General features: G+C 42.4%; 2 protein-coding genes across 3 annotated transcripts; one reads left to right on the top strand and one right to left on the bottom strand.

The window, feature by feature from the left end:
- jund (JunD proto-oncogene, AP-1 transcription factor subunit) lies at positions 1-2,349 on the bottom strand. Its single transcript, XM_072668588.1, has one exon. It carries the CDS (start codon positions 1,846-1,848, stop codon positions 1,036-1,038), a length of 813 nt encoding a protein of 270 aa, XP_072524689.1. The 5' UTR covers positions 1,849-2,349; the 3' UTR covers positions 1-1,035.
- A 7,820-nt stretch (positions 2,350-10,169) lies between these two features.
- pgpep1 (pyroglutamyl-peptidase I) lies at positions 10,170-21,089 on the top strand. 2 transcript variants are annotated; one of them, XM_072669247.1, is made up of 5 exons: positions 10,170-10,341; positions 12,978-13,030; positions 14,345-14,461; positions 16,386-16,618; positions 17,122-21,089. In XM_072669247.1, exons 1-5 carry the CDS (start codon positions 10,314-10,316, stop codon positions 17,312-17,314), a joined length of 624 nt encoding a protein of 207 aa, XP_072525348.1. In that variant the 5' UTR covers positions 10,170-10,313; the 3' UTR covers positions 17,315-21,089. The 2 variants fall into 2 exon arrangements, with proteins under 2 accessions (XP_072525348.1, XP_072525347.1); XM_072669246.1 differs by lacking the exon at positions 10,170-10,341 and adding an exon at positions 11,591-11,841.
- Positions 21,090-22,350: the final 1,261 nt, after the last annotated feature.

Below are 22,350 nucleotides of genomic sequence, written 5' to 3'. Positions count from 1 at the left end.
AATTGAGCAAATGTAATAACACTTTTATTACACAGTATCCATTTAAAAAGGCAATACATATAGACATGTGACATATTCAAATGGAAAACACTTAGACAAGTGAATCCATAACAACAAAAAACGGCAAACGATTCACAATAGCAAAAAAAAATAATAAAACACAAAAAAAAAAGAAGATAAGACATTGTGTGAATCGCTGTATACAAAATAGATAAGGTCATTGGGTAATAAGTGCTTGTAGACAAATAAGGCTTTACACATTAGGAGTGCATGCATGACAATCCGTGTTTGGTTGCGCTCATTGAGCTTGTCTCGTTATCATGCAAAACACTGCTGCTTTTAGTCTTCTTCTCTTGTCCCAAACAGTCCCAAATAGGCTTGCCAACCAAATGTAGTAGTAGTGTTCTTTCAGGTTGTCTATTAGAGAAGTCCATTTGCTACAAAATGGTGTAAACATATTGAAAATGTCTCTTTCTTTTTACATCAGCACCAGAAGAGGGTGGGCTTGGGTATTCTGGGCCTTCTGGTAACATGGGACACTTTGGGACACCTTTGTTTACTGGTCCAAATGCAACTCAGTGAGGACAGCTTTGATTAGAAATGACATTATAGTGGAAAAACAGCTTTATCATCCGTGGCCTGTGACATACGTCCTTAAAAAAGAGGGTTATCTGAGGGTTCTGTAGTAGAAGATCACCTTGAAGAACCATCTGAATGCTTAAATGGTTCCTCTCTGACTGCAAACTTCTTAAATGTGGGCTTTCAAAGTGCTCTGAACCAGAGGGCTCCACTACATGGTTTTTAGTACTACACTAGAACCCCCTGGAGGTGTACATGTCCTGTGAAACCCAAAGCACTGTCCCATGTGACCTGACGCTCAATTATACCTGAAGCCACCCTATAGGTGTCCCCTCTTTTTTGGCGTAGCTCCATAAAGCCTGTGTTCTTCTGCAGGAGGGGGAGAAGAAGAAGAGAAGAGACGAGTAGAGAGGAGAGGAGTGCCCTGCTGAAAGCCGAGCACCCAAGAGGTCACTCTCAGTAGGCCTGCACCTGGCTGGGCAGCAGCTGGCAGCCGTTGTTGACGTGGTTGAGGACCCTTTGCTTGAGCTGCGCCACCTGCTCCCTCAGCACGCTGGCCGTGGAGGCGAGCTCCGTGTTCTGGCTTTTAAGGGTCTTCACCTTGTCCTCAAGCCGCGAGATGCGCTCCAGCTTGCGCTTGCGGCACTTGGAGGCGGCGATGCGGTTGCGCAGCTTCTTGCGCTCCGCCTTGATGCGCTCCTGCGTGTCCATGTCGATGGGCGAGAGCGGAGGGCTGTCGCCGAAGCTCTGGACGTCCGGTACGGTCTGGGGCTCGTCCTTGAGCGGCTGGAGCCGCGAGTGCTGCTCTGCCGAGGTGGGAGTCGGTGGCTGCTGCTGCGGTGGCGGAGGCGGAGGAGGAGGGAAAGGGATGGTATCCGTGCTGTAGTTGACCGTGGTGCCGTACGTGCTCAAGTTCGTGTACACGGGAAGGTCCGAGGGCAGAGCCAAGCCGGCGTGGCTTGCGAGCAACCGGCCGCCCAGCGCGCCCGCGGCTCCTCCGTTCAGCTGGTTCTGCTTGTGGAGGTCCTCCAGGGCTTTCACGAAGCCCTCGGCGAACTCCTGCTCGTCGCTTACAGCCTTGGCGTACACGAACTGCGACGACGTGGGCGTCGTGGACTGCGCTATGAGCCTCTCCAGCTCCGGGGAGGCTAGCTTGAGCAGCCCCAGCTCGGCCGAAGCCAGCATGGCCTCGCCGTCCCTCAGCTCCGGCTTCAGCTCGGAGGCAGCGCTCTGCTCGTCCAGGTTTAAGCTCATTTCTTTCTTCATCATGCTGCGGTCGTGAGAGCAAATTGCTGAAAAGTCTCTTTGGGGGTTCTCGGGGTTTTACCCCTCTCAGCTGTCGTTCAGCACCTCTTTTGGGTCGAGGGTTTGTTATTGCTCCCCATTCTACACCCTCAGAGGGGGCACAGCGAGCTTGTGAGCGACACGGTCGTCCGTTTGAGTCGTGCCTGACGTTAGCTAGCTTCAGATAACCGAAAGTCGCGTGGTCTCAGGAGAAGAGGGGAACGGGGTTTCGTCGTCGTCGGTATCGGTTGTCTCTCGCTCGAGACATCGACAACACAAACAACAACACGACGCGACGCTAAAAAGAAAAAACTGCCGTTTTCTTACGTAACTCCCTTTCGCGTCTTTTTCGCTGGGTCGTGTCGAGCGGACTGCTCTCCCTGTCTCACAGCCACAGCCTTCCCGGGTTCAGGATGGGCGGAAAATAAAACATTTGCAAGTTTTTCTAGCTCGCAAAAAATTTCCATTATGTCACTTCAGAGCGCGCAGATTGGACCGAGATGACGTTTCCCTCCGGCCTCATTTGCATAAGAGGGCCGGGTCCGAACTCTGTCGCCACGGAGACGCGGGGCAAACTGCAAACAGCGCGCTGCATTCTGGGTTGATGTCATAAACGAAACGTAGAGCGCGCGAGGGTGGCGCGAGAGAGCGGAGCGCGGGAGGAGGGAAGCAGGAAGGAGGGGCGTCCGTGTGGAGGGAGAGAGAGAGAGAGAGAGAGAGAGAGAGAGAGAGAGAGAGAGAGAGAGAGAGAGAGAGAGATAAAGAGAGAGAGTTAAAGACAGAGAAAGAGAGAGAGAGTTAAAGACAGAGAGAGAGAGATAAAGAGAGAGAGAGAGATAAAGACAGAGAAAGAGAGAGAGAGTTAAAGACAGAGAGAGAGAGATAAAGACAGAGAAAGAGAGAGAGATAAAGACAGAGACAGAGAGAGATAAAGAGAGAGAGAGAGAGAGAGAGAGAGAGAGAGAGAGAGAGAGAGAGAGAGAGAGATAAAGAGAGAGAGTTAAAGACAGAGAAAGAGAGAGAGAGTTAAAGACAGAGAGAGAGAGAGAGAGAGATAAAGAGAGAGAGTTAAAGACAGAGAAAGAGAGAGAGAGTTAAAGACAGAGAGAGAGAGAGATAAAGACAGAGAAAGAGAGAGAGAGTTAAAGACAGAGAGAGAGAGAGAGATGAAGACAGAGAGAGAGAGATAAAGACAGAGAGAGAGAGAGATAAAGAGAGAGAGAGAGAGAGAGAGAGAGAAATAAAGAGAGAGAGTTAAAGACAGAGAAAGAGAGAGAGAGTTAAAGACAGAGAGAGAGAGATGAAGACAGAGAGAGAGAGATAAAGACAGAGAGAGAGAGAGTTAAAGACAGAGAGAGAGAGATGAAGACAGAGAGAGAGAGATAAAGACAGAGAAAGAGAGAGAGAGAGAGAGATAAAGAGAGAGAGTTAAAGACAGAGACAGAGAGAGATAAAGAGAGAGAGAGAGAGAGAGATAAAGACAGAGAAAGAGAGAGAGAGATAAAGACAGAGAGAGAGAGATAAAGAGAGAGAGAGAGAGATAAAGAGGGAGAGAGAGAGAGATAAGGACAGAGAGAGAGAGAGTTAAAGACAGAGAAAGAGAGAGAGAGTTAAAGACAGAGAGAGAGAGATAAAGACAGAGAGAGAGAGATAAAGACAGAGAGAGAGAGAGTTAAAGACAGAGAGAGAGAGATGAAGACAGAGAGAGAGAGATAAAGAGGGAGAGAGAGAGAGATAAGGACAGAGAGAGAGAGAGTTAAAGACAGAGAAAGAGAGAGAGAGTTAAAGACAGAGAGAGAGAGATAAAGACAGAGAGAGAGAGTTAAAGACAGAGAAAGAGAGAGAGATAAAGACAGAGAAAGAGAGAGAGTTAAAGACAGAGAGATAAAGAGAGAGAGAGATAAAGACAGAGAACGAGAGAGAGAGATAAAGACAGAAAGAGAGAGAGAGTTAAAGACAGAGAGAGCTAAAGACAGAGAGAGAGAGAGAGAGAGAGAGAGAGAGATAAAGACAGAGAGGGAGGAGATGCTGGAACAATGTGTGCAAATGCTTCTTTTCTACCTGGCTGTGGAAGCTCTGAGACACCTCAAAGTCCAGATAGAGAGAGATAAAGACACAGAGAGAGAGAGATAAAGACAGAGAAAGAGAGAGAGTTAAAGACAGAGAACGAGAGAGAGAGATAAAGACAGAAAGAGAGAGAGAGAGTTAAAGACAGAGAGAGAGAGAGATAAAGAGAGAGAGAGATAAAGACAGAGAGAGAGAGAGAGAGAGAGAGAGAGATAAAGACAGAGAGAGAGAGAGAGAGAGAGAGAGAGAGAGAGAGATAAAGACAGAGAGGGAGGAGATGCTGGAACAATGTGTGCAAATGCTTCTTTTCTACCTGGCTGTGGAAGCTCTGAGACACCTCAAAGTCCAGATAGAGAGAGAGATAAAGACACAGAGAGAGAGAGAAGGAGAAAGAGTGAGATAAAGAGAGAGGAGAGTCTGGAACAGGGTCTGATTGGAAACTTATTTTTCTTCTGAAGGCTTTTAGACACCTCAAAGTAAAGAAAGAGAAAGATAGATAGAGAGAGAGAGAAATGGACAGAGAGAGAGAGAGAGAGAGAGAGGGAGGGAGGAGATGCTGGAACAGCGTCTGTGTGGAAATGCTCCTTTTCTTCCAGTCTGTGGAGGCTTTTAGACGCCTCGAAGTAAAGAGAGCGAGAGAGAGAGAGGCCGGAACATTGTCTGGTTGGAAATGTTACCCTCCTTCCATCATATGGAGGCTTTCTGGACGTCTGCAGCTCTGCTTTCCACAGTGGTTTCGTATCTGAGGACGCAAGAGTCACACATTTCCACATAAACACACAGAGAGAGTTTGACTGCTGGAAGCCCCAGTGAATTTCAGTGTAAGCCACAGAGTTCCCCTAACTACTGTTTAGGGGATGTTGAATTCTATATTGGAAATGTAAACAAAGCTAGTCAGGGTGTTTTAGTGTGAAATGGTTGGTTGTATAGAAACTAACTAACTCACTATCTAACTAACTAACAGTGGTGGTGATAGGAAACCAGACTTCCTTTACTACCTCAAAAAGCCAAAAGTCTTCATCACATTAGGTTGTTATGTGAAGTTGTTATACTGGTGATGTGACAGGCCTAATATGTATCATTTTTGTGATGGCAAAACCTTCAGCGTGTGCTTGTTGAGGTAGTCCATTGTGGATTTTTGAGGTGTGTGTAGGATCATCCTTCTGTACAAGCTATTTTGCTTTCATCTGCTTTTTTACAGATCGTGTGATGTTAGCGACGAGAATTGGTATTTAATTGAATCCATTCTTCCCTATCCTTTTAAACAGTGCATCACCAGTCCAGGGTCTGCTGGATCTTCCTGAAGTTCTTTTGCAGTCAAACAAGGGTTCTGATTTGCCTTTGTAGGAATCATACAAGCAGTTCACTCTGAAGGTTTTCTTGGTCTCTTAGGCCTCAACCTGACCTCTATGATTCCTGTTAACGGCCGTTTCTTAACTAGGTTACAAACTGAGGAAACGTCTACCTAAAAAAACGCTTCGCTGTCTTTTTAGGGCACTTTTTACACTAAAGCTTTTTTCCGGACCCAGATCCGCTTGCTCTGTTTTTGAGCCCTCGAGTGGTCCAGAACACCAATCTCTGGTCCTCCTGAAATTGGTGGTGTGGGTTTCGCTTCTAGTGAACTCTGGTGTGGTCTGCTGCTCGCGGGCCCATGTGTGGGGTTTCAGTGAAATGCCAAGGGTCCAGAAAGTGCTGTTCTTCGCTGCCTGAGTGTTTGTATCCAAGGAAAAAATGGAAGTCAGTTGCTAAAAGAGATTTTTGAAATTGCACAATCGATCCACGGGTTGAATTAAATTCTTCTGTGTGAAAGCAAACCAAATGAGCCCCTCCTCCAAATGAACAAGGATCGGTTCTGGGTGCAGCCTTCTCCTGCTCTGTAGGCATCAGTTATTTTAAATGTTCAGAGTGTTAGGCTGCTGCTTAGAGGAGCCCATGGCTGCTGATTGGTGGGACAAGGTTTGAGGAGTCTTACAAAGTATATTTTTAAAGCTTTGAAATTTTCCATTTCTAGCAATGGCCATGAACAAGCCACAGCCCTGACAAGCTAATTAAGAAAGAGCTTGGTAAAAGTTATCTGATGGTGCTCTTTCCTTTTTTCCACTTGTTTATATCTCAGTGTTTGAAATACAGTGTCAGGGGTCATTTAGTAGTGGGGCCGTGTTTACCTTGGATTCTCTTCTTTTAGCAGCACATAGGTCTGTATGCTCTGCGTAATCTGCCTGTTTAACATTTAACTCTTCACAGACGCTCATATAGTTCTTACAGCACAGCTGGTTTCAATAACGGCAGACGGGCAATAAAACAATAGCCATCCGAATGCAGTGGATTTGTTTTTTGGTACATGAAGCACGTACATATTTTTGCCCAAGTTTCTGCAAACTAACTGGTTCCATTTAAACGGAGAAACCAGTCAGATTGAGTAAGGTGTATATTTAGTAGATTTCAGCTTCTCTATTTTCATGCATGGCTAGAAAGATCAGTGTACACCCAACTGTACAGTTTGGTGCAACAGAGCCGATGCAGTGTTAAACTGATCAAACCAAATGAAAAAGATACAGTGTCTGTCAAAATCCAAAAAGAATGTGTGTGTATGTGGAAGTAGGCCTATTTAACTCGTGTCTGTGGAAATGGGGAAGTGGGCCCCTGCAGTGTTTATTTCGGTGCAAGCCAGATATTCACTCCTTCTTATGTCGTGTATTGAGCAGTTAGTGTGGTTTCAGAAATTTGTTGGTAGATTATTATTAAGTCTCAAATGTTACCTTTATATATTGTTGAAGATTGTTGAACACAACCTCTAAAATATAGAAAATGTTATATGTGTTAAATGTGAAAATGTTCAGACAATATAAACAGCACCTGGCTTATTCAAATGATGGAAAATAACCCAATAAAAATGAAGATACAAGGTTCTCTGACATGGGTGTGTTTATTGATTTCCTGTATTTGCATGTTTAAATTGCCTGTTTTGGGGCTCAGAGTGGTCCAGTGGACTAAGGTGCTGCCACTATGATCTGAGGATTGGTTCAAATCCCGGATCATGCTGCTTGCCATCAGCAGCCAGAGTCAGAAAGAGCGCAATAATTATCAATACTAGTTAAACCAGACATGACCATCAAACTCATACAAAAACATTCCAGCTTTACCAGCCTGACCTGCTTGAGCTGAGCAGGCTATTTTTTTCAGCATTTGAAAACAGGAGAGACGGGAAAACAGGAGGGTCAGGTCAGAGAAGAGTCCTAATTCTTGTCTTCCATGCACCCTGAAGAACTTAGGGTCAAGCCTAGTCACTCTTTCAAAGCTCTAGGTAAAAACTTCAGGTACAGATTAAATTTTGACCATTGTCATCAAGTTGGACCTGCTGGTCTATGTTTGGCTTTGTTGGTAAGCATTAGGGTTTTAAATATACAGTACGCCAGTGGAGGGTACAGAGTGATCTTGCTGGTCTTTGGAAGAGTGAAGACCATATATCCTAGACCATGATATCATATCATATCATATGTAATAGTCCTATTAATAGACCTTTATGATTTTATTTCTGAGCAGTAGTTCAGCTGTAAGGCTAAGCCTAGCTACACAGGATCACATTTTATTCCCTGGTACAGTAGGCCTGCATGTGCAGATGCTCAGCACACCTAGAGATCAATGGAGAAACAGCAGCGGCACCTTGAAGATGTGAATGAATCATGCTGGTTGTCATGGTTGGCTCTCCACTTTCTATAAATATCCAAGCCAGCAGAGGAAAAGGGGGGGGGGGGGTGATATGACGTCAGGAAGCAGTGACGTCCGCAGACCGTCTGCATAAGAGCTGCCAGCATCACTTGTTGCCATGGAAATGCTGACATGGGGTTTGACGCAGGAGAAGCAGGTGAATGGAGCGGGGGAGGGAGAGATAAAGGCAGAAGAGGAGGGAGGTCAGGAGTAGAGGAAGTGGGGGACTGCGGCGGATGGAGAGCATGCGTAGGTGGCAGAAAACTGATATTTCCCCCCCCCCCCCCCTCCCACCCTGGCATTTTTCAGCCTTGGAAATTACAATTTGTCAGCGTGTGGGTTGAAAAAAAAAGCAGTGGAACGGAATGAATTTATGAAAATGCAGCGGGCCGTTCTCTATTCTGCTATTTGTTCCAATGACATGCTGGATTAGGGCTCTAAATGTACTCTGAATGTCAGGTTACGTGACATTTAACATGCCATTGTACAGTATTACATGGAAATACACATCTTATATTGTATGCATTTGTCATAATGAGTCATTTGGCACTTTTCTTTTGTTTATTTGTCTTTGAGGAAACTGAAGATGACCTACAATGTGCAGTGCAGGCAGTGACACTGCCTGTGGACACATGAACACTGCAATTTTCACATTACAGTTCCTTTGAGCTTCTGGTCCATGTTAACATGATTGTGTCTCATGATCTTTGCAAGACCTTCTGTTGTACCAAATCCCAGAGATTTTCAATTGGATTCAGATCTAGTGGCCACTGAAGAATTCTCTTATCTAGGCCCTTAACCCGCTCCGCTCCCTGGGTACCACAGCGATGGCCGCTCACCGCGCTGGGGATGTGTGTTTACTGTTCACTTTGTGTGTTTGCTCATTAGTGTATATGTGTGTGTTTAGTGCATGGATGGGTCAATGGAAAAGGGCCAAATGGTGAATATGGTTGTCTTTGTTTATGAACTCATGGTTCTGATATGAATTCAGTTTGAGGTGACTTTTGCTTTTTTAAATGGTGCATTATCGTGCTGGAAGTAGCTGTTAGAAGATGAGTCAATTGTGGACTAAGTCATTTAAGCAATAATTGATTGATATTATCAGTACTGGTATTATCAGGCCTGAAGTGTGCCAAGAAAATAGTCACCACACAATTACAACACCTCCACCGGCCAGGAGGCACGTTGAATTCATGGATTCATGCTTCTGGCACCAAATTCTAACCTAGTCTTTAACTGCCTAGTCTTTAACTGCCTAGTTAAGCTAATGCCTATTGCAACCTCAGCTTTCTGTTCATGTCTGAAAGAAGTGGAACCAAATGTGGTTTTCTGATGTTGTAGCAAGTCCACCTTAGGGTTGGACAAGGGAGGAGACAAGGAACCAAAACAAAAACAATCAGATGGTCATGTGGGACTAGAACAGTGATCACCAACCCTGCTTCTGCAGATCTAACTTCAGCTCCAACCATAATCGGCCCACCTGCTCCATCTAAGTGCAACCTTCAGAAGACATGACATGCACCCCAGTGGTTGCAGGACATTCTGAATGAAGATATGTAATCAGCTGCAGTTCCCTTAACTCCCGTGCTCAGCGTGTTGGGAACAAGGGTATGGCTTAAGGACCTTGTGGAAAAGAATGCAGCTCTTAAATAGCTAAATGAGGTGTGTTAATGGAGGATTTGAGTTAATGGTGAAACCTAAAGGAAGGTAAAGCTCGTGATAGAGGGTTTGCAACCACTGCACTTGAATGACAGAGAATAGAAAAGGGCTGAAACCTGGGGAAACCTATGGTAGTCTGGGGAAAGGCCTACCGCAGTGTATTGGTTGCAATTCCATTGTCGCATTAAGTTGCCATATGGCAGCAAAGTGCAAAGTAGACAGAAATTATTTTACATTTCAACATAATTAACATCTAAACATCATATGCATGCAGCAAATGGTTAGATATGTTTAAAGAGAAAGATTATGTGTTGATAAAATTATGAAAGAAACGTGAGTAGTTTTCTCTGATTGCAAGTTTACAGTCACTAACATTGTGATGTGATGTGCATTCTTGAGAAAATACACTCAGGATGTCAAATTGTGGTCAATCAACAAGGGATATGACCTTAAACTGATGGAGGAACCTTAATTCCTATCTGCTACATCTGCGCCGTACAGCTGATTACCTCCCTAATAACTTGCATTTCAAGAACAGAAAACCAGATGACCAGATGCTTCAGAGTTCTGTTCTTCTACTTAGTACAAATGTGTCAAAAGTCCAGCTTGTATTAATTGACCCCACATGCATCAGCCAGGGATTAGGTTGAAAAATGCTGGAGTATTCCTTTAATCTTTCAAAGAAAGGCTTCAGCACCTGCCCATTAGCTTCTATTATAAATCTGTTTTGAATCAACTTGTTTCCTGTTCTTTTACATGTCAAAAGAACAGCAGAATGGTTGTCAATGGAAACCATGTAATACAGATGTGACAGATTGAGATTAGATTAAAAAAAGTTGGGAAAAAAAGTTAAAAGTATTCCTTTAATCTTTTGGTTCAGAGTCGACAGCCTGTTTTCCAGGCCTGCTGGATGCCAAGCAGCTGGATGGAGCCACTAGAACTGTTAGCCCTCTCACTGGCCCCCTCTGAGCTCATGGTCTTACTCTTCTCTCCAACTTTCTGGATGACTCACACACATGGGGCCCAAGGCCAAGAAGCACAGAGGTGATTATAATCTGCGAGTACCACAATGGGAAGGCATTCGTCTAAAACATGAGCATTTACACTGGCCCAAAGGCCTTCAGGGACCGGCTAACGAAAACAGGTTTGAGCCAGATCTCTGCTTCGGTTGTCGTCACACAGGTCTGAGCCAGTGTGCCTGATTTTAATGATCTGCCTCTGCCACTCACATCAGGTTGTTGCATGTTTTTCAAATTTGTGGTTGGAAGAAGATTGAGAAAAACAAGCGGAGGGATATTTCTTTCCAGGCACATCAAATCTCGAATTCATTTAAAACACATTATTCACATTTGCCTTTCTAATTTAGAAGCATTTTCATTCATTTTTGTTCATCATCTAAAGTTTGGCTAACTTCTTTGGCTAACTAAATGTTCTTCAAATGCAGGGATGATGGTTTCAGGGTCGAAGAACTCTTTTTAGTACTATATTGAATGCATTTGTGTACTAACTGATGATTAAAACTAAAATGTGAACTGGAATTGTTAGCCTAACACTATCTACAATCTACAATTAACTGGAGCCCTGAAAATGTATCAGTTGAGTTATTTGGCAGAATTGATAGAGTTGATCACTGTTTACACCCCTGAATCTAGGCAGTGGTGGCTCAGCGGTTAGAGTGCAGGGCTAGCGATAACAGGGTTGTGGGTTCGATTCCCGGGCTTGGCAAGCTGCCACTGTTGGGCCCTTGAGTTTACCCTTTACCCTCTCTGCTCCCGGGCGCTGGAGTTGGCTGCCCACCGCTCTGTGTGTGTGTGTACTCACTGCCCCTAGTTCACTAGTGTGTGTGTGTTCACTACCACAGATGGGTTAAATGCGGAGGACACACTTTGCCTTAATTTAAATGACCAGCACTTGGACCTGAACTTGGTTTAACTAGCTGGTCTATCAGCATGACCAACTTGACCAAGCAGGTTGTCATGCTAATCAAGCTGGTTGACCAGTTTGGTCATGGTGGTCATGCTTGTCATGCTGGTAGAACAACTAAACCATTAAACTTAAGCAAAAACATACTTTATACTAGTAAAGAGCTTCACCAGCTTGAACTGACCAGTTGTTTTCTCATCAGGTCATCAGGTAAGCTTAATACCACTTAATACTGTGGGTGGTTTCAATTAATTTCTTCATTTTATTAGACGAAGGCCCATATTTGCTGAAAGCACTGTAAACGCAAACATGGGCTAATGCGGGACAGTCCCCCTGCTGGAGCTCTGAGGCCCACTGTTAGTCATCGTTCTCAGTAACCGTTGCCGTGTTTATGCCTGAGCAGCTGGGGGCGCTGCTGTGCTCTCCAGCGTTGAGCGGTGGGGAGGAAGAGCAGCACAGGAAGAGTTGATGGGAGTTGTATTTACAATCAGCGATCAGGCGCTTCGCTTCACGGCCAACTTCTCCGATGATCTTGTGCCTTGTTTATTACTAAAACTCACAGGAAAGGCTCTCAGTTCAGCTTCAGGAGCATGGCTCAGAGGAAGACGGTGGTTGTGACAGGTAAAGGGCGTGTGTGTGTGTGTTGTGGAGAAAGTCTCGCTCAGGAGGAAAACAAAAGAAGGACTGAGTTGATGAGCTGAGCTGAGCTGAGTAGTTTTTATGACAGCCGTCGTTTATTGTTTGGTTATCATAAGATACGTTATTTAAATCGATCTCAGCAATGAGAGGAATGGTTTTGCTTGTAAAAAAAAAAAAAAAAAACTCCTCCAGATCACTCCAGAATAGGAGCCAGGTAACATAGATAGATAGATGGCTAAATACTTTTGCTCGGATGAGTTCATTTCCATCAGCAGCTCACCTGATTTAACACCACTAAGCACTGATTTACCAAACCAGATGTTGGATGATCACTGCAAATGACACTAACCTCCATGAGGACAACTTTGGAGATGTTTTAATGAACACAGTGACCCATTTTTGTATGAATGGTGTCAGTATTTAATCTAAAATGAGAGATCTACAAACACTTACTGTCCAAATTTTATGTATAATTAATATATAATATATATATAATTTAATATATAATGTATACTCAAATATACAATTCAATTCAGTTATATTTATATAGCACTTTTTTTTTTTTACAACAAATGTTGTCACAGCAGCTTTACAGAGATCCGGGTCCGAGCCGCTTTTAAAGAAGCTAGTGGCAACAGAGGCAAGGAAAATCTCCCTAGGGTAGAAAGGAGGAAGCCTTGAGAGGTACCAAGACAGTACTGTATATGGGGCATGTCTGATTTTGGTTCTGTGTTTGTATGTTAATGTACATCTAATGATGATCGTTATATTAATGTGCTGCCATAACAGTATCAGTGTATTAGTGAATTAGACCCTGTTACAAGTTTATTAGACTTTATTATAAGCCCTGCGGCTGCAGACAGAGCTTTGGTCAGTGATCGGTGCTCAGCCTGACAGTTTATTTAGGTACTAGATATGTGACTTTAACCCTCGAGCAATTACAAGTTACTCATTAAATCAGAGCTGCAGTCTGGTTAAGTCAGATAAAAGCCCATCACACTGGAGAGCTTAGGGGAAACCACGTTTCTAGACACAGGTGGTGTGTGGAACCGTGGGGGGGACGGTCTATCAGTGGGATTAATGTACATCACTGATAAACACATTTGTCTTTTCTACAGGTTTCGAACCTTTTGGAGAGCATGCTGTGAATTCAAGCTGGGTGGCTGTGCAGGTATGAAGAAATCAGCTGATTTCGCCTTATTTCAAAACTACGAGAAGTTAAAAAGTAACTAAAAGGACCAAAGAACAAGTGTTATAAAGTTGGAAGATTGTGAGTTCATAGAAGGAACTTCCAACGTTTTTTTTTTTAAGTTTTCTGTGTAATAAAATCATTAAATGATGGGGCTTGGTGTGAAATGCTTCGCTCTAGAAATACTCAGCGGTGGTGATTGGTACTAGATGTTATATCACAGAAAGTTGATTATGCATACGCTGACTGATGCTCGAGCTGTTGCTTTACAGTAGTTTTGATATCGTTGCTGTCCAATGAAAAACATGTATCTCCAAAATGAACACTCTACAGGAGGAGGAAAAAACCTTCTTAACTTTCATGGAAAATAATCAGAAAATATTTTCATCCAAGTCATTTTAGAGCATTTCTATTGGTCCATTCGTCCAGAATTCTTCACACAATTCACAGAGCAGCTACAAGGTTCAAATGAAGTACATACAGGGTGTTATAAGGCAATATATAGTCCCAGAGGAACTGGGATTTACTGTTATTTTGCTTACAACATTAAGGCTCTTTACATACACTATATGGACAAAAGTATTGGGACACCTGCTCATTCTTTCTTGTTTTCTTTCAAAATCAAGGGTATTAAACATAAAAGTTTACCCTGTTTTTGTTGGAGTAACTGTCTCCACTGTTCAGGAAAGAAGGTTTTCTACTAGATTGTGGATCACTGCTGTGAGGTTTTGATTGCATTCAGCTCCACAGCTCGATGCTGGGGGCTTAATAGTTTTCTAGCCCACACCTAGCATTGGACATGGTGCCAATAGATTCATGTTTATCTGCTCCAGAGAGTCCTATTTTATTGGCAGTGTGCGTGTTTAGTGTGCATGTGCGTGTGCGTGTGTGCATCTGCACATCTGTGTCAGCAATGGATGCTAATTAAAGTAGCCAAATGCATTTGTTAAAAGTGTCCACAAACATTTGGACATATGGTGTGTATAGTTTGTAGGTTTTATGTTGTTTATGAAAAGCAAATAAAAAGACTTATTTATAAATTATTATTTTTGTGACTATTTTGAGCTTGTTGTTTAATCATAACAGCGTTTTGAAACTTGTAATTGCTTATAATTGCCCGTTCATCCAAGGGCATTTTAAAGGTGCAAAAGGCTGTTCAAGGTACCTACCCAAAAATATCAGAATTTACAAAGTACAGAACAAGTGTTTGGCTGTTTTATGCCATGCCTTTTTTCATATGCCAAGATAGACACAATGTCAATATCTGTAGTGTGTGTGTGTGTGTGTTTGACTCAGGAGCTGGAGAAATTGGGCTTGGGGCAGAATGTTGACCTGCATGTCAGTGAGGTTCCTGTGGAGTACCAGGCAGTGCAGAACCTTCTGCCATCACTATGGAAACAGTACCACCCACAGGTACTGCCACTGCTATTTGTCAGACACTTTCCCTCAGTGCCATTAAGGCTATGTTAAGACAACCAATCGATTTTTACATGCATACATGTCCAGATCCCCATCAGCCTCCCTTTGAGTGATCAGATAAGGATGGATTTGTTTTGAGCATTATGGCCGGTTTAGTTATTAACAGAATTCTGTGTTATAACTGTGCAGTTTGTAAGGTGTTTTTTTGCCTAATTTATTTGTAATTACACGTTTTGCTATAAACAAGTTACCAAGTAAAAGCTCTGCATTTGTTCTGTAGGCAAATTTAGTCTGATATGTTTAACAGCTACATAGAAATTATTCAAATATTTTTGTAGTTTGTACTCTACACCGACGTTCAGTGGGACTAATATAACAGACATTTCTGTACAATTGGGGTTTCAATTAATTGTAAAATTGTACAGGTTATTAATTAAATATTACCGTTTTATGTATTAGAGGTTAGTGATCCTGGGTTTATAATTCAATATTCTTACTATTTTATACAAAATTTTAAATGAATTAAAATGATGACAGTATGCAGTTGTGGCCTAATCTGACACTGTGTTTACATTACAATGACTGAATTATACTGAAATGTTAAATGTTTCATGTGGGGGCCAATTTTACAAATCTATAGGGAATTTAGATGATTGGGTTTATGAAGCTCTAGCATGTATTTCTTCCATATGATGAGATTGGGGATGTCACTACTGATCACATTAGCAGTTGAGCAGAGTAAAAATACTCTACTGAATATTTTATTGCTTAACTGAGTAATCAGCACTGTTCACAAAAAGCCCAAACATCAAAAATTGACATACATGAACAATTAAAAACAGTGCAAAACCTTGTATATGGTTTCTATACAACCTTCATATTTCTATACGCCACTCAGCCATAACATTAGCATGACATGTTACATGAGAAACATTGATTATCTTTACCTACAGTGAAATCTGTCAAGGGGTGGGCTCTACATATTAGGCAGCAAGTGAAAAGCCAGTTCTTAAGTTATGCAAGCATAAGGATCCGAGCCACTCTGACACAGGCTGATTTGTGATGGCTAGAGGAGTTGGTTAGAACATCTCCAAAAACATCAGGCAGATCCACTGTCCAATATGCAGTGGACAGTACCTACCAAACGTACTCCAAGAGAGGCTTCCCAGTGAACTGGCAGGTAAGGCTGACTGATGCGATCCACAGAGGCCACCCCCTCGAAAAATTATCTGCTGCTAACGTCTCTGTGCCAGATCCCACAGGCCGCCTTCGAGGTCTTGTGGAGTCCATGCCTCGAATGGTCGGATCTGGGGGACCTACTCAATGTTTGGCAAGTGGTACTAATGTTATGGCTGATCAGTGTACACATTCTGTACAGGCAAACTGTGCTTCCTTGTTACTGTTTATGTATTAGGATTGTAACATTCATTCAGTCCATGATTCGATTAATGATCCTAAACTTTTATTTTTCAATATTCATCTATAAAAATGAATGAATTTAAATATTGACATGCAGCTGTGGCCTTATCTATTAATGAGACACCAGTTTCGATTAAATAAACTAGGTGTGGGATGGGAACTGGACAAATTGGCCTTCATCCAGGAAAGCTTTGGAAATGACTAACACACCTAATCACCTAAAACTCCAGAGTATGGTTTCTCTGCGTTTGGCCTTTTTCCCAGATGCTTAATACTCAAGCTGTCACTGTTGGGCCCTTGAGCAAGGCCCTTCACCCTCCCTGCTCCCTGGGCGCCACAGCAATGGCTGCCCACTCCACTCACTGTCATCGTGTGTTTGCTCACTAGTGTGTGCGTGTGTGTGTTTACTTCACGGACGGATTAAAAGGCAGAGGCAAAACTGTACTACACTTCTGCTGTTAACTTTATCTACCCTCATTTTATGTTTTGTGCTCCAAAGTTAGTGGTCCATGTTGGAGTCTCCGGAATGGCTACCACGGTAACCCTCGAAAAATGTGGCCATAACCATGGTTACAGGCGCCTTGATAACTGCAACTTCTATCCCGAGACGGAGTGCTGTATGGAGGGGGGACCGGACTGCATACACTCAGTCATAGACATGGATAATGTCTGCAAGAGGGTCAACTCCTCAGACCTTGGAGTTACTGTGTCTGTCTCTAAGGATGCTGGCAGGTACGCTGTAGAAATTTAAACTCGCAGGGTTATTTAACATCTTCAGTTACATTCCTCACATATTAGTTTTATAGTAGTTACTGATTTATTGGTAATAGTTATGGTGTGACCATTGTCCTAATCATTCATGTGGGGTGTCCACAAATATTTGGACATATAGTGTTTTATGTAAGGTCACATTGCCATACTATTTAAATGTGTGTGTATATGTGTGTGTGTGTATATATATATATATATATATATATATATATATATATATATATATACACACGTTTTTGTAACATTCCATATTTAATTTAATATTTCAAATTAATATTTAATCATACATTTATATTAATAGCCAAGTATCTATCATGAATTAACTGTGGTATCATTTAAAGGTACAGACATCTGTGTATTATTCCAGCCATCATTGGAAATCCTGGATTCAAAAAACCTCCTACTAAAAAAATAACCTTTTTATGTACTGGGATATTCTCTTATCTCTGTTCTACTCTCACCAGATACCTGTGTGACTACACCTACTACACATCTTTGTACCTGGGCAAGGGCAGGTCGGCCTTTGTGCATGTGCCGCCCCTGGGGAAGCCGTACAGCGCAGAGGATCTGGCGCGGGCCCTCAGGGCTGTGGTGCTGGAAATGCTGGAACTGATGGAGCACAACACAGAGAAGCAGCTGTGCCAACATGGCCACTAAGAGAACGGGGGAGTGTCCCCAACAGTCCCCTCGCTCACTATGTAGTGTGTACACATAGACGGTGGGGGTGGTTCGGCTGCGTTGGATGATGTCAATATTATGCACACTACATAGGCAGCACTGGGCTGATTTGGCATGCAGGCTGCATCCTGAAACCTAGCGTTGCTGGGGCCAAATAGAAACGGACGGCACTTTAAAGGGGTATAATCAAAAGATGCTGAGATGCGGTGCTATGTATAAAAAATAATAGAAAAACTATTTTTGAATTGGCATGAAAGAAAACGGCGCAAATAGAGCTATGTATATTATTTTTACACCTCAGCTGCTTTTAAATATACCCCAATCACACTCTGGACAGAAGGCAGTCAAGTCGTTTTGCATATATCGTTGCTGTCAGATCAAAACCTTGTAACTACATTTGTTTTTTGTTTTTGTTTTTTTGTATTTTTATTTGTTTTAAGTGGGAAAGCTTTTACAGGCCCTGCCACTAGGGGGGCCTCAAGAGACCAATTGTTGTGCTTAGAAATACCCAGAAGGCCATTAAGGTATATTTTAATGAATAGTTTGGATATATTGAGCCTGATTCTTATACATGCCAAAACATTATGCAGCTTGCTCTATAAGACCTAAAGGTGTCCCATGATGTCTGGCACAAAGACATTAGCAACGGATCCTTTAACTCCTGTCGGTTCTGAGGTGGATGTGCCACACACAAGCATCGGTCAAACCCAGTCGTCTGGCTGTAGAGTTTTGACCCATGTCAAAGTAGCTGAGGTCTTTATCCCCAATCGTTTCCCTGCATGCAACATGTAGACTTTGAGAACCACCTTTCAGTCACCATTTAACACGAGGTGGGCGATGGGGGCCGGAGTCTAGCACAGTTTGCTGATTTCCCTGCTCGAACAGACCTGGCTAAACCTGGCAATAAACAGGTTTAAGCAGGAAAAGCTAAAAACTGTGCAGGAATCCAGCCCTCCAGGACTGCCATTGCCCACCACTGATCTAAAGTATATCCCAGACCATGACATATGCTATTGTTAGAGGTTAATCATCATTATTTGGTGGTTGGTGTGGCGCAACAGATAACACCACTACCTGCCACTGAGTTATCACACCATGTGGGAGACCAGGGTTTTATTGCCGGTCTGGGTGACTATGCTGCGCTACACCAATAAGAGTCCTTGGGCAAGACTCCTAACACTACACTGACCCACCTCTGTAATACGACTGACCTTGTAAGTCAGTCTGTAAGTCGCTCTGGATAAGAGCATCTGCTAAATGCCATAAATGTAAATGTAAATGTAAATTATTTGCTTTCAAACTGATAACACAGACCTGGAACGATGGGCAGTCATCTCGGCACCCAAGGAGTAATTAAGGGTTAGGTGCCTTTCTCAAGAGCACATTAGCCATCAGTGTTGCAGGAGAGAATGCACCGTACCTTCCTGCCTGGCTGCCTCTGTGGTGTTTACTACGGCTTTTTAACTAACTGGATCATCAGGTCAGCCAATCAAAGCAAAAGCAAAAGCCTGTGTGTCACAATAGCCCACTAAAGCAGCCTGGATTATCTCAAATCTCAAATCGCTATGCGATTGCTAATGCACTGAGCGTGCACTTTATGGTTGAATCATCTACAAAAATAGAGTCTGATAAGATTTGCAAATGCCTCCATCCTCATTCAGCAGACATACTGAATATCTCTGTGTGTGGGCCTGCTTTTAGTGTTAGTTATCATATTGGAGATACAAGGTTTGATATGACAGCAGCGATAAAGGTATTACACATTTTATTTTCGTTTAGAAGAAGGCAGTAGAGTGCTCTATTGCAGTAGAGATACTGATAGTGAAAGTTTGAGCACATGTTGCTTTTAGTAGGAATGAGTAATGAGGAGCTTCTGCACAGAGAGGCTGGGCTACACACAGGGGATAAGGACAGAAAGTCTATACAGTGCCTATGCCACTGAAATGTTAGGCAGCTGTTGAGAGTGATGAGATATAGTATCTTAAACAGTTCTGTTTTTTTTAAGTGCTGTATTTGTAATACATGATCATAACAGTCAAAGCACATCGCTTTGGAAATCCTGTTGCCTTCTGCTTATGTCAAGGTCGCGCAGCTAATGTTGTACACAGCTAAACTCTTCAGGGTATTGTAACCGTCAGCCAGCTTTCCTGGGATGAATGATACTGTGAAATCAGGGTTGACCTTTCTAACCTGTTGTTTGTCATCTCTCAATGACCTTTTCCACAAAATGATGTCAGTTCACATTCAATCAAGCATATCGCTGTTGTTTTAACAAAAACGCACATCTCCTGAATCATCATTTTAATTCTGAAAATAAGAAAAGAATAAATACTAACACTTTAATTTCAAGACTTGCGTAATGCAGTTCGATGGTCGAGATGTAAACAGTCATTTGGTGGTTTGGTCTCGGATATATACACTGTATGTCCAAATGTTTGTGGACACCCCTTTTAATGAATGCATTCAGCATCTTTAAGGAGCACCCATTACTGACACAGATGTGTGCATGTACACACTGACAGCTTGTCTAGTTCTTGTACAGAAGTACTGCCAATGGAATAGGACTCTCTGACAAACACGAACCAAATGCCAGACGTGGGCTAGAGGGGTATTAAGCCCCCCAGCATTGAGCTGTGGAGCAGTGGAGGAACTGTGTTCTCTGGAATGAGGGTGGTACTCCATCCAGTACTTTTGGGATGAGTTTGGTCAGTGATCAGCCAACATCCTCACTAATGCTCATGTCGATGAATGCATTCAAATTCTTACAGTAATGCTTTAAAGTCTAGTAGAAAGTCCTTTCTGAACAGTAGAGACATTTCCTACAATAAAAGCAGATTTTTTTTTTATTATTATTAAATAACCATGATTTTGGAAGAAACAATGAATGTGCAAGTGTCCCAATACTTTTGTCCATACAGTGTATGTGCATTCCATGTACCAAACTCTCCAAGGAAACTATGCCAAGGAAAATACTGTTTTCTTTTGGGGACTGTTTTGCCTTACAGCTGTGTACCTCTCCCCTGTGACTGTTTTTTTTTTTTTTTTTAAATACATTTTAGTCCAAAACCTAATCTCGAAACTATTGTAGAAATATCTCTGGCATCTCAGGCAATTATTTTACAAATACTTTTCTCTGTGGTGCCTTCGACCTCCTCAGACATCTGGTTCCTATCACAACCACTGTGAACAATTCCAGCCCGGCTCTAGAATGGAGCATTTCACACTCTGAATGACTTAGTTGATATGGTAATGATTTAGTTACGCAGAAATAATAAAAAAAGGTGGAATTCCCCTTTAACTTTAATGTATGTTAATATAAACAGTTATTTGGGCCATTTTTCTTTCTTCATTCTTGAACTGTGTCTTTATATGATCGCAAGTATATGGCAGATATGGGGGGCTGAAGTAAGCCTGATATAAAGTTATAGAAATATTATAGCTTTAGTAAAGTTCTAGTTTTAGGAAATACTGAAAGTGGAAGCATTGTCATTGTCTTTTTAAAAGGACATTTTTGTTTGTTTGTTTGTTTATTAAAGAAACACTGGACCAGTCTGGTACTGTGAAACTGGTTGCTCCACTTTATGATGTCTACCTACAGTCTGTCTCATCATGTCACATTTAACCTGTGGAGCAGTTTGTCACACAGCTGTGAGGAAGAAGTCTGTGAACCCTTTGGGATGATGTGGATTTTCTGCTGGAAATATATGTGACCTGATGTATGTCATGATAAATAAAGTCACTGTTATTTAACAAATGGCTCATAGCATGCTTTGCATATGTAGTCTGCCTTATTTTGTGTTTCAGCCGTGATTGCAGGCGAGCCAATCAGAACACAGTTATTTACATATAGCAGTCTTAAAGGCACAGCTTGTGTGATTGTAGGGGTTAAAGAGAGTTTGGAAAATGGTGTGAAAATGAATTATGATTGGTACATAAACACACACACATGTCATGAGTGGACCTTAGGGGAACAAAATACAAGACAAATGTCTGATATGGGCCTTTAATACTAACAGGTTATTCTAACAGGGCTGCGAAAGAACTAGAATCTGTGTTTTGGACTCTGGGTAAACACTACAGGACCTAGGACATCCCTTCCATGCATTTTACCGTCTCAGCTGAATCACAGCGGGCAATTTGTGCGAGCACTCAATCACACCAGAAGCTATCAGTCATCTTTGTTGCTAAAGGTTTTTGACCTCTTGATAATTAACTACAGCAGTGTACAAAAGTCAGAGACCACTCTTTACTTATAAATGAATGCCAGCATTTATAGGTCTTTACTGTGCTTGGATCTTTTTAGCAGTTGCAGTTGAACAGTGCTGAAGTCAGAGGGTGCTGCAGCCCCCTCAGCACCTCCACTCCCTGCACCCCTGGTCACATAAAATAAGAAGAAATATAGGAAAGCATCATTTTCTGAAAACATCATTCATTTTTGTCATAGGAAAATCCAGCTTACACCCACAGTACCTAATATGGGCATGATGCTGACCATAAAATGGCATAGGACACAGGCCGTGTACACAGGCCGGGTGACAAGTGGAGGCATGGGTGGGCTATCCCACCCTTAGGGCCATATTTGACTTGCTTTTCACAGATGTATCTACAACATGCAATACTAACATAAACAGTGGAGGCAGAATACCACCCTGTGACGTTACGTCAGCATCAGACTGAACAAACCATGACAGTAAGTGCTTCTGTCATCTTTCTGTCGCTGTGCTCGTTGCTTATTTTGTGCTACGTCAGTGATTTTTGGTCAGTGCTGCTTGCGTAGACGTTGTGCACAACATATGCGCAGTGGTTAACAGCAATATACATGTCACGCAAAAACATCATATCTGCAAAATATTTCTTTTTTTTTTTTTTTATGGAAGTCAATGTAAAAGAACAAAAGTCATTTTGGTGCAGTTCTACCGGACACAAAAAGTGAAAAACAGTTTTAAGCTCATAAAAGTTTTCATTTTTTTGTTTATTTTTTTATTGGAGCCTTTATTATTATTATTATTATTATT

The sequence above is a fragment of the Salminus brasiliensis genome, chromosome 23 (assembly GCF_030463535.1).
Source record: "Salminus brasiliensis chromosome 23, fSalBra1.hap2, whole genome shotgun sequence".
NCBI lineage: Eukaryota > Metazoa > Chordata > Actinopteri > Characiformes > Bryconidae > Salminus > Salminus brasiliensis.
The sequence above is the reverse complement of the archived record's forward strand: the minus strand, read 5'-3'. Positions and strand labels throughout refer to the sequence as shown.

What these genes read in the sequence shown, in the direction of transcription:
- jund (XM_072668588.1), bottom strand. Translation starts at nt 1,848, where the DNA reads ATGATGAAGAAAGAAATGAGCTTAAACCTGGACGAGCAGAGCGCTGCC.
- pgpep1 (XM_072669246.1), top strand. Translation starts at nt 11,811, where the DNA reads ATGGCTCAGAGGAAGACGGTGGTTGTGACAG. An exon ending in GAAGACGGTGGTTGTGACAG is followed by an intron (nt 11,842 to 12,977) that starts GTAAAGGGCGTG and finishes TCTTTTCTACAG; the next exon opens with GTTTCGAACCTTTTGGAGAG. An exon ending in GGAAACAGTACCACCCACAG is followed by an intron (nt 14,462 to 16,385) that starts GTACTGCCACTG and finishes TGTGCTCCAAAG; the next exon opens with TTAGTGGTCCATGTTGGAGT.